At 52.7% G+C, this 11804-nt stretch overlaps 1 protein-coding gene across 1 annotated transcript in view; it reads left to right on the top strand.

Annotated features, from left to right (window-relative positions):
• The window catches only part of LOC105000459 (secreted and transmembrane protein 1A-like), an 11543-nt gene extending 5423 nt beyond the window's left edge, over positions 1-6120 (top strand). The window contains exons 2-6 of the mRNA XM_010856380.1: positions 3433-3586; positions 3799-4113; positions 4696-4728; positions 4984-5142; positions 5859-6120. Of these exons, the coding sequence (XP_010854682.1) occupies positions 3499-3586; positions 3799-4113; positions 4696-4728; positions 4984-5142; positions 5859-5869 (606 nt within the window). The 5' untranslated portion in view covers positions 3433-3498 and the 3' untranslated portion in view covers positions 5870-6120. The remainder of the gene's footprint in view (positions 1-3432; positions 3587-3798; positions 4114-4695; positions 4729-4983; positions 5143-5858) is intronic.
• The last annotated feature ends 5684 nt before the right edge of the window (positions 6121-11804 follow it).

The raw sequence follows: 11804 nt of genomic DNA, 5'->3' as shown, positions 1-11804 counted from the left end.
GACCACCAGCAAGGGTGCCTTTGGGCCTTATGGGTCGCTGGGCACCATTCTGTGTATGAGAAACTTCCAATTTAAGAGAAGTTATTTTATAAAAAATACTCAGGAAAAGAATTGAGCAGATCTTATCTAAGGTGCCAGGAAAAGCCCCAGCACAGGAAGTTGCAATAAATCTTTCTAGAACATTCCATCACATGAGGTTCTCAGCAGCAAGTAATAGTGATGAGCTCTCTGTGCCCCATCCTGGCAATTGCTGAAAGGCAGCAGTATACTGGGTTGTGTCCACCTGTGAAATCTCAGCCTCTTTTGCATTATGCTGAGCAGGTTAGGGCAGGATCAGGGCAAGCTGCCTCTCTTCACTTAATCACCAAGTCTCTGTTAAAAAAAAATTGATTAAAACCGTGTTAACGTTCTTGCAAAAAACGAATGTCCAAGGAAAGATAAATAGCCATAGAGAGAACCTGCCTTCTTGGGGTGAAAACGCATGATGGACAGCATAGTGGCCTGTACCCTGCGGCTGGCAGGGCCTGAATGGCCCCACGTGGTGGGGGTGCCTTGGCCAGGGCGACAGGGTGCTTTACTCTTCAGTGCCTCAGGCACCACTTGTCCTCCTGAAAGGAGCAACATTAGACCTGTGACATGCCACTTGCAAACACACCTTGAGGAATATTCAAGATTTGAGCATAAAAATAGACAAAATTTGACCGTGATGGATATTCCACCAATTGGGAAGCCTTTTAAAAAGGATACTCTACACAAACAAACAAAAACTACTTTAAAACAAAACCCTGAAGCTTTGAAGGAAAAGACAGACAGGACGACATAAACATGTGGAGTCCTTATTCCAAAGACAATCTGGGGAGAAATGACGATGGAAACGTACTTACCCTGGAAGGCAGTTTGTTTCTTTAAGGGGTGAAAGTCTTATAAAGCTGTAAGGAGAAGACAGAAACTCCCAGGAAGAGGAGCAAAGGGTTTGCAAAGGCAGTGACAATGTGGAAATCCGAAGGGCCAGAAACAGGATGAGCTGGTCAGCTCTCCACAGCACCAGGTGTCACCAGGAAGAGGCGGAGCTAGAAGCCAAGGGGACAGGGCAGCTCACAAGCTAAGACAAAGGGAATCCTTGCAGCCACTGAAGTCAAGCTTTCAGGATCTGGGGAGGCAGATCTCATCAGCAGCACACTACAAAGTGAGAACCAGACACAGAGAAGTGGACAGAACGTGACCCCAGAACACTCCCTCCGGTGTCTGGGGTTTGTGCCTGATTATTCCAGTGAGGGGAAAGCTGGGGTCTGGGGAAAGAGGGAGGGGCCAGTATGAGTGTCCTGGGGCAGCCGTGACCAAGAACCACAAACAAGGGATCAAAAGAAGCAAAGTTTGCCCTCCTCCAGTTTGGAGCCGGAAGTCCAAAATTAAGGTGTCAGCACGGCTGCAGGGAAATATCCTTCCTTGTCTCTTCCAGCTTCTGGCAGCTCTGACATCCCTTGGCTTGTGGCCACATCCCTCCAGTCTGTGCCTCTATCAGCTCCAGGCCTCTCCCTTGTCTGTTTCTGACAGATTTCTCTCTTCTTACAAGAAAGCCAGACACATTACCTTGGGGCCCACGCTGCCCTAATACGACCTTCTCTTTATTTATGGCTGCAAAGGCTGTATTTTCAAGTAAGGTCACCTTCACAGATCGTGGGTGGACATGTGTTTTGGGGCCACCTTTCATCCTTCCCTGATGGATCAGTGGTAAAGAAAGTGCCTGCCAATGCAGGAGAGGTGAGTTTGATCCCTGAGAAAGGAAGATCCCTGAGAAGGAAATGGCAACCCACTCCAATATTCTTGCAAGGGAAATCCCATGGACAGCAGAGCCTGGTGGGCTCCAGTACATGGGGTTGCAAAGAGTCAGAAATGGCTCAGCGACTAAAGAGCAACAACATTCACCCTTGTACATACAGTACAGAGGGCGATAAGAGAGAGACAGTAGTGGGCTGTCTAACCTGATTCCACGTATGTAAAATCACATACACGTGTGTGCACAGAACTCGTGTCTCTCAGGTAACATCTTTCTTCCTCAACTACAAATGTTGTACTTATGTGAGAAAAGAAGACTGTCCTTCTGACGGTAAATTAGGAATAGAAGCAAGTTTAGAAAATCAAGGGAAGCCAGAGACAGCAGCACCGTCACAGGGGTCTGGGGGCTGAGACTGTCCCTCGCCATGTCATTCTCCTTGTTTGACCCAGAGTCTCCTGGAGTCAGGACTGGGGCTGGTCACCAATGTCCCTCCGCTCCTGGAAGCAATTACATCCACACTTTCCTTTGCTCCTGGCCCTTCTGCCCAGTACCCAGCAAAGTGGAAAAGAAAAATCAGACACTGAATTCAAAACCAGAGGGTACCAAGTCCATGGCATTCTGGAAAAGGCAAAACTCTGGACACAGTAAAAAGATCAATTGTTGTCAGGAGCTTGGGGGAAGGATGGATGAATGGATGGAACACAGAGGATTTTCAGGCAGTGAAGCTACTTTTTGTTGTTCAGTCGCTAAGTCACATCCCATTCTTTGTAATTCCATGGATTGTAACCTGCCAGGCTCCTCTGTCCTCCACTATTTCCTGCGTTTGCTCAAATTCATGTCCATTGAGTTGGTGATACTATCTAACCATCTCATCCTCTGTGTAGTACCTAATGGTAGCTACATGTCATTATGAAAAGTGAAAGTGTTAGTCATTCAGTCATGTCTGAGTCTGTCCATGGAATTTGCCAGGAAAGGCTACTGGAGTTGGTGTCATTTCCTACTCCAGAGGATCTCCCTGACCCAGGATTGAACCCTCATTTCTTGTGTCTCCTGCATCGGCAGGCAGATTCTTTACCACTGTGCCACCTGCGAAGCCCAAATGTCAGTTTTACTGGATACCAAAGCCCGAGATGAGCATTTGTTTCAGAGGAAGTGAAGTTCAGCTTTCCAGACTGTAACTCACGAGTTCCACAGGAAGACTCTTGTTGTTGATAAAAGCAAATCTGGAGAGTGGACCAAATGTCCCCAAATGCCAATCCTCAGAATGCAAGAGTGGAAGAGGGGCTGGGAGCATCCAAGGTGGTCCTAGGCTGGTGTCAGGTTCAAGTGGCCACACGAGATTCTGTGTGTCATGACCCGTCTCTACAGGACACATTCTCAGGGAGTTTTGCATGTTTTATATAAAATTCAAGATAAACCCAGCAATATAAATGGACTTGTGTCCCAGGGACTTTTTTCCTGTCTCATCTGTGTTTCTCATCCGTCTGACAGTGGTCCCACTGCAGACATTATAAAGGTGTCGAGAAGGGTCATGACACAGTTGGGTCAGGGAGGAGCTTGGGGACCCTCGCCCACCCTGGACAGGCTGCAGCCCCTCTCACTGGCTTCCCAAGGAGCCTAAGGGAACTCTGACTCATCAGCTTTCCTTCCTTCAGGGAGTGTCCCCAAAACCAGTAAGGAGGACAAGGGACCCCTTAAAACTCATCCACGTCCTGCTGGCCATGCTGACCTCAGCATCCACTCTCCTCGCTCCCAGGATGTTCTGGGTCCTCTTGTTGTTGGCCACCTTGAGGAGTGCTCAGAGTGGAAGTAAGTTGCATGGTCCCAACTCTGCCTGTGGGGGAAGGAGGTGGGGAGGGGGTGGGGAATGCAGCAGGGGCAAGATGGGTGTGAGAGGAGAGACCTAGATCAGGCCAGGAGGGGCCCAGGCTCTAGGTAGTGCCAGTGACCCCAGGAAGGGCAGTCACTGGATGTCCTGAGGTCTAGCCATGACTGATTTGTGTGACTTTCCCCCCACACAGTCTCGGACAACCCCAAGTGCACCAAGGGTGCAGTTGTTGTGCTCAGGGGCAAGCCAGCCACGATGAGCTGCAGCATCTCCAATGCCTTCTCCCACATCAACATCTCCCAGAGAGCAGACCCCACGGCACCCTGGAAGCTCATCTGCAGTGTAAAGCCCCCAGGAAACTTCTGCCAGGATGGATGGGAGCTCTGGGTTTGGGACGGCGAGGCGTACCTAGTAACTGAAGAAGCTCAGGACACCCAAGCAGGGCAGTACAAGTGGAGTCTGATGGGGCGCCAATTATATACCGAAATCACCAAACTGACCGTCTTAGGTGAGCAGGGCGGGGTGGGGGGTATTGACCCCCAAGAGCTTCTCTTTTTGAGGGGCAGGAGTGCGGAGCAACTAGGGAGGAGTGACTCCTGCCCACCTGAGGTGCCCAGAGCCACGGAGATGAGGCCTGAAGACTTCCACCCTGCCCCACTCACACCGCGGCTGTGCCCTCTCTGAGCTTCTCAGGGTAGCCCCGGCACGTGTGCCTGCTCACTGTCCCCCTGTGCTCAGGGAGCTGGCGCCTCCCTCCCTAAACACCGCCTATCCCCCCACCCCCACCCCTTGCTGTGCTGCAAACTCCCCAAGTCACCGTCGCTCCCACCCCGCCCTCGCCTGTTCATACACAGTCAGAGTCACCCTGAGCACTGGGGACAGGAAGCAGGGCTCCAGCTTTGCCCCGGACCAGGAACAGTGGGAGGGGCTGAGAAGGCACCCCTCAGCCTAGCGGGCCCTGGGCGGGGAACCCAGTGAGGTCTTCATGATCTCCTGTATCCAGGGCTCATCTGATACCTGGGGCAGACGGGCTGTGTCAGGGTAAGCCCTGGGCAGGCCCCTGCCAACATGCCCTGTGTCTCTTTGGCAGGGCCGCATTACCTGCACCTCACACCTTCTGCAGGTAGGTGTTCCTATCTTCATCCTGGGCTACAGGAGGGGAGCCCCCAGAAAGCCCCCTCGGGTCTTCCCTCCACAGACACCCTCACCCTCTGTGCCTGGAGCCCTGCCCATCCCATGCACCCATCCCCCTGCCATCTCCCACCCATGGGCTTCCCAACCACAGGCGATGTCCCCCTCGAGGGTGCCCCCAAGGTGGTGGGGGCTCCTGCACAGGTGAACAAAGGAGGGAGGGTCCGGCCCTTCCCATTTTTTGCAGGTCGGCAGATGAAGATACCCCATTCCGATCTTAATCCTGAGCACACTGAGCGAGATGCTGGTAATCTTCCCCATCCTTGCCCTGGGTGTCCTCAGCCTGCTGATCTGCACACTGGCATGGTGCTGAAGGTGTGGCTCCCTGAAATTCAAGCTCCAGAAGGTATTGGCCGCTGAGCCTGGTCTGTGGGCTGGGGAGGGGTAGGGTCATCTCGGACCCGGCATACACACTCTGCCCCATGGTCTCGTACCCACTGAGACTAGTGAGACAGTGGGGAGCATTTGAGGTCCCAGAGAGCCAGAACACCTGCCCCAGAGGACCCCAGCCAGCAAATGCAGTCCTAGTCCCAGAACGCAGATGCCCCAACGCAGACAGGCCACGGAGTTCACACCATCCCTAGGACCCCCTAGGGGATGGCATGGGGGCTTCCTGTTTCTTCCAGGAGACCTAGATGTGTGGGTGGGGGATGTTCCCAAAGGACGCACTTGTAGGCAAAGGTGTCTTGCGAGGCTCTCATCCCTCCCACCCTCCCCACTTCCCCAAGTAAGAGGCTCTGAGCCTGGGGTGGGGAGCTGAGTGCACCGTGCACACTGGACTCTGCAGAGGGGACGTGCGGGGAAGAGCAGGCTGAGGACTAGGAAGCTTGGCCACTTCCTGGCGTCTTCCTGATGGACATGCCAGGGAGGGCTCCTTAGCAGGTTCTGGGGCCCAAAGTGCAAAAATCTCATGTTCCATAGCACTTGACCTAACAGGACCCTCCCCTCCTCCACCCCACCCAGGCCTGGGCTCCTCCCCAGGGCAGGAGTGCCACACTGGTCACCTGGGAGATGCCCCAGTCTGGGGTCCTCAGCTGATCATGGACACTCTCTTGTCTTTAGAACATGAATAAGAACCAGTTTGAGGGACGTTCCAGGAAGCACTTGAGGAACCAAAATGAGGTTATCAGTGGCCTGGGATGATGCATGAAGCCTCCTCCACCACCCCCAAAGGGTAGAGCAGCCCCTCTGGATGGGAGGCCGGACAGGTGGCTGCTGGTGGAATCTCTGTCCAACCTCCCTGGTCTTCCCCAGCCCTGGGGCTCCCCACTCTGCCACCTGCCCCACGTGCTGCCCCTTCCTGTTCCCAAACCGCATCCCCAACCATATATGCCAGATGTGTCTACAAGCAAAGCTGTGCAACTCCCTGAGTGTACTCTTTGTCGTTTTTTTGGAGGTGGGCTGGGACGTCTTTTTTTCTTCCTTTCCTCTTTTGTTCCCTTATGATTTGATGACTTCCGTGATGCACTTGAATTGCTTTCTCTTTTTTGTGTGTATACCTATGATAATAGACTTCCGGTTTGTGGTGACCATGAGATTTCGATACAGCAGTCTACATATACGTGCATGAGTGTCTTAAGTTGCTGATCTCTTCTTTCCAGTGCATTTCGAATGTCCTGCGTGCGTCCTCTCCTCCTCTCGTGATTACTGGTTTTGACCTCTTGTTTGTGTGCGTGGATGGTGTCCTACTTCTACTGCATGTTTGCCTTTATTGGTGAGCCCTCTTATTTCATCCTTTTCCTGTTTCTCGCTGTGGCCTTTTCTTTTCATTGTAAACAAGTTCCTTTAAAGATAGAGCTGGTTGGTGGTTCATTGAATATGTTCCTAAAAGGTACATATAATGTGATAAAAAGAAGGTTTTCCTAGGAGTGCTACCTTCCGTGCTCTGCAAAACGTCCACATTGCTAATCCTCAAGATGACTACACTAAACCTAGTAGCGAATCATCAAATGAGCTGAGAAATATATCCTTAAGTGAAGAAAATAAAAATATGAAAGAAGCGCTGCAAGTCTTACAAGCGGAAAAGCCCAACGAGGGCTTCCCTGATGGTCGAGTGGTTAACAATTTGCCTTGCAATGCAGGGGACGCAGGTTCGATCCTTGGTGAGGGAATTAGGATCCAAAGCACTGTGGGGCAGCTAAGCCTACATGCCACAACTAGAGAGCCCATGAGACCCGACACAGCCAAAAAATAAATACTAAAAAAAAAATAGGAGTCCAAATACATGCAGAAGGCCAGATATCTGGGAGTCCTCACTCACCACGAAGAATCTCAGGTTGGATCAATGCACGGTGCCTGGCGACTGTCCTCACAGGAGGGTAACGATCCCAGAACCATTTCGCTGGCACCCAGAGTCCAGGTCTAGAACTGACTGCATTTGCATCTCCCAGGTTAAAGAGAGGTTCGTGCCAGAAATGCTGGGTTTCTTCCACCCCCTGGGCCAGGCCCCTCAGACACAGTGGGCACGGCACGTGGGACCGCCATGCTTTGGGGGCCGTGGAAATCTGTTCCATTTGGCCTAAAACAGTCCAAAGGTGTTGATGCTTTGAAAGTCATTTAATAAAGGTCATTTTAATATTGCTATTATGGTGGGATGGGCTCACATTAAGTCATTCAGCCCCTTCACACCCAAGGCAGGAAACTTAGAAAGAAATAATGTGTCTGGGTCTTTGACTAATTTTAATTTTTGACTTGTTGCTTATCTGTACGTTCAAGGATTTCTCTAAAGGAAGTTTAGCTCTGAGTCCTTGCAGTGCCCTAGAGACACTTCCCCCCAGGCCCTCCTTGCTCCTCCTCAGCCACACTGGCCCTCTTTCAGGCCCTCAGAAACCCCAGGCATTCTCTGGCCCTGGGGACCATGCATGTGCTGATGCCTCTGCTTGGAACCCTGTTCCCAGATATGCCACCTGACCCTCTCTCACCTCCTGAGTCCTTTACTCTTGTGGCCCCTGAGGTTCGGCACCCCTCTCCCAGCAGGTGCTGTGTGTCCTGCCGCAGGTCTGCTCGTCCTTCCCTGGAGTCGTCTCCAGGCCACGGGCCTCTCGTTCGTCTCACTCTCTGCCCTTGGCACTGGCCCTGGCACACATGGGCGCCCAGGGAGTGCTGGTGATGAACAAAGGCAGGTTGACAACACTGATGCTTTTATTGCTACCTGCCAACAGTTTTGCTAGGATCCTCTGGGCCTTTGGCAAGGTTCTGCCCCTGAAATAGATACCCCCTTGTGCAAAAAGTGTCTGTAGGTAGGTGGACAGCTCCTGCCTGGGGCGGCCACCCAGCAAACCTAATCTGCCCCCACCCCAAACCCCACCGCAGAACCCAAACCATGAGCATAGGAGCCTCCAGTCAGAGGAGGGGGTTTCCTGGGAGGAAATCTAATAGGGCTGTGTGGCCATGCATGAGCCATGCGCACACACCCGGCACACGCACAAGTGGCTTTGGGCCAACACTGGAAGCTTGGCCCTCTACCCCAAGGCTGCCAGGACAGAGAAACGTCTTCCTCTTCCTGGTTGCCCAGAGTCTGTCTCCTCTTCAAGCACCTCTGAGCCCTCAGGGTCAGGATCCAGGCATGGGTGTCCCTCTGCCCTGAGGGCTGCTCACCAGGACCCTGGTGCACCAACATACTGGATGGTAGCCCAGCTGGGTGGTCTCCAGCCCTTGCACCCACAGGAAAGAGAATCATGAGCCACTCGGGCAGCCACAACCTGGGCACATGCCCCGGGCCTTTCCCTACGACCACACCCAGACCCCAGGGGGCAGTGGTGACTGACTTGATACTCCAAGTTTCTGGACGTAAATCAAGTCCCAGCAGAAAGTGAACCAGAAGACCAGCGCATCTGGAAGCTGACCCCCATCCCCACCTGGGGACCCCCTTGTTTTCCTGGTCCTGCCCCTGCCCATTCTTGCCCTCCTTTCTCCTCTCCCTGGTGTGCAAGTGGGGCAGAGGGGCAGGATCACGGGGCTACCAGTCTTATCCTAACTAGACACTCCTGTGAGAAAGTCAGCCCTGAGCTTCTGAGCGGGGCAGGGGCAGCTTGTGAGTTATCCTGGATGATCTGGAGGGGTCTCTAACAGGGACTCAACCTGAAGGCCATGTGGCTGGCCCCCAGCTCCTCCCCAGGCTCGCCTTAGAGTGTGGCAGGAAGGCTCGCTCCAACCTGGAGCTCATCCACACCAAGAGGGGCTCTCTAAGGAAATTAACACAAAATCACCAGTACAAGTCCTGGGACAGAAGCAAATGCTTATTTGGAACGAGAAAAGAAATCATACATTTTATAAAGCATCCGAAATATCCAGGAAGTAACAATATTTTAAAATTAACTGACACCACAGACAATTCTTTTTTTTTTTTGACTGCATAATTTCACTGTCTCCTCTTTGGTGGCCTCTTCAGATGACCACAAAAGAGCACAGAGAAATGTCATTCTTATGAAAGCACAAGACTGGCTGGAACAAGACGTTTATGATGGAGCAGGATGGGCTTCGCCTGCTGGGGGTGTGAAACAAATGCCTTGGCTCCCTACAAACACAGGAATTTCAGAAAATTCTAGTTTTGAAAAGTCTCACACAGAAAGAAAGATGGGCAGCAGGCGTTGGGGGTGGGGGTGGGGTTGGTGCCGGTATAACTGTGTCTGACTGCATCGTGGAGAGCAGTCCCGGAAGTGAAATGTGTGTTGACCAGCATGGACGAGTACCACGGCCTCTGCCAACAGTCTCACATCTTATACACCTCAGCTGACGCTTCCAGGCACCGAAGGACACGGGTCCCTTTCGTCCACCCCTTGAACCACACATCTCACAGCTTCCTGTCATGAAGCCAGAGAGCCCGCCCAGAGCAGGGGGCGGGTAGGGAAGAAATCTGTATCTGGAGGACAGAATGGATTGCAAATGTAGTGGTTTAAAACAACAGCAATTAATTTTTTCACAATTCTGGAGGCCAGAAGTTCAAAACCAGCGTTGGGTCGGTGCTTCCTGGAGGCTCCGAGGGAGAACCTGCCCCAGGCTTCTTCCAGCTCCTGGTGGTGCTGGCAATGCGTGCTTCCTGGGCTTGTGGCCACGTCTCTACACTCTCTGCCCCGTCACCACGTGGCCTTCTCCCAGTATCCAAAATCGTCTCTCCTTATAAGGACATTAGTTGTTTCGGGATTAAGACCAGACAGGATGGTTTTGTCTTGACTACATCTGCAAAGACCCTGACTCCAAATAAGGTTCCATTCACAGGTCCGGGTGGATACGAATTTGGGGGAGTACCATTCACCCTTGGGCTTCCCCGGTCCCTCAGCAGTAAAGAACCCTCCTGCAACGCAGGAGCTGTAGGAGATGTGAGTTCGATCCCTGAGTCAGGAAAATCCCCTGGAGGAGAACATGGCAATCCACTCCAGTATTCTTGCCTGGGGAATTCCATGGACAGAGGAACCTGGTGGGCTACGGTCCACAGGGTCACAAAGAGTCAGACATCAGACACGACTGAAGTGACTAAGCACATACGTTTTCAACCTCAGCTCACCATTCCTCTCCCAGATAGATAGCAAGACCTTCATTGATCTTAGAGACACTAGCACACCCATCAATAGACCTATCAAATCAACTAAATGTTTCGTCAGGTCAATTTCCTCTGAGCCAGGCCTCAGAGATACTCTGGGCAGACTGAGGCCGCCTGACACGCAAGCAGACTGGAGGGAGACAGGGGTCCGGATCACTGCGCTTACACGTCTTCACCAAGTTGTACATCATACGCGATGCCCCAGGCCTTGGGAGCCTCTGAGGCCTGATTGTCAGAACCACATAGTAAAACCGCCTCGGCCCACTGGATAGGATGCTTCCAGGAGACGGTGTCCACCCTGTGTTCCAGCTCACACCCCCTACACACAACTTCTAGATTCCGAGAGTGGATGGTTATTCCTATACAGCAGGTGCGATGGGCCCAGATCCTTGCAGGGCAGCACAGATCCCAGGTCAAAGACCCACCTCAGCCCCACACCCTGAAGCTTCCCCGAGAGTCTGTTGCTGGTCTCTCGACCATCAGAGCTGAGACCACCCCAGGCCTCTACACCACAGTGGAACTTTCCAGCCCTGCCTCACCACATTGTTGTGGGGTCAGCTCTGGGCTCTACAAGGAGGGCATGCCCAACTTATGGTCAGTGGGTGCTCAGCCTGAAGAACACACCGGACTGTGCCCTACAGATGCCTGACTGATGTAACCACGTTAAGATCCAAAGACCCATGGACACCCCAGACTCAGTCCTGCTTAAGAGGAGATTTACCATCCTCTTTTATCCACCCTGGGCCAAGAGGAAGACAGAGGAGGGGACTCAGCCTCCAGGCCACAGTCCTCCAAACAAGGAGGGGATGCCAGCACCAGTGGGCCCAGAACGCCTGGGGAGAAGCTGGCTGCTGTGGGAGCCTCGGCCCTGGGAGAGCTGCCACGCTTCCAGCCCCTCAACCCAGGGTCCCACAACTACAGACTGAGGCCCACGTGGTCACCATTGTCCTGGCCTTCCTACAACACCCCAGGCTGGGAAGGACTCACCTCTCCACAACAGCCCCGGTGGCCATTAACAATGAATGAGGCCTTGGGCCTGGAGAGGAACAATGGTGAGTGGCCGAGAGACTGAGACATGGGGCCCACTGCAGCATCAGGAGAAAGGGACACAAATACCTGTAAGTGGGAGGGAAGTTCTCTGTCAGATGGATTTTTTCCCATCTGAGCCTCCAGGGAAGCCACAGAGTGACCCTCGAACATGCCTTTGCATCTGGCTGACCCTCCTCCAGTGTTTGGGTTTCCCAGCCACATCCCATGGCCACACAGACCAACTGGGTTTAACCCATTTATTTCCCTGGAACGTAGCAATTTTTTTTTTCTCCTTCGTAAAGTCTATGTGGGCAGCTGGCAGCTGAAACCAGATATATCAAAATGTCCATCTCCCCATCATGGGTGAAAGCCACCTATTCTTGCAAAGCGTTCTGGTTTCAGCCCACCTGCCCTCCCAGTTCATGCTGAGCGTGCCCATC

Source organism: Bison bison, unplaced genomic scaffold (genome assembly GCF_000754665.1).
Source record: "Bison bison bison isolate TAMUID 2011002044 unplaced genomic scaffold, Bison_UMD1.0 scf7180017864371, whole genome shotgun sequence".
Classification (NCBI taxonomy): domain Eukaryota; kingdom Metazoa; phylum Chordata; class Mammalia; order Artiodactyla; family Bovidae; genus Bison; species Bison bison.
This window is presented reverse-complemented; position numbering and strand designations above follow the sequence as displayed.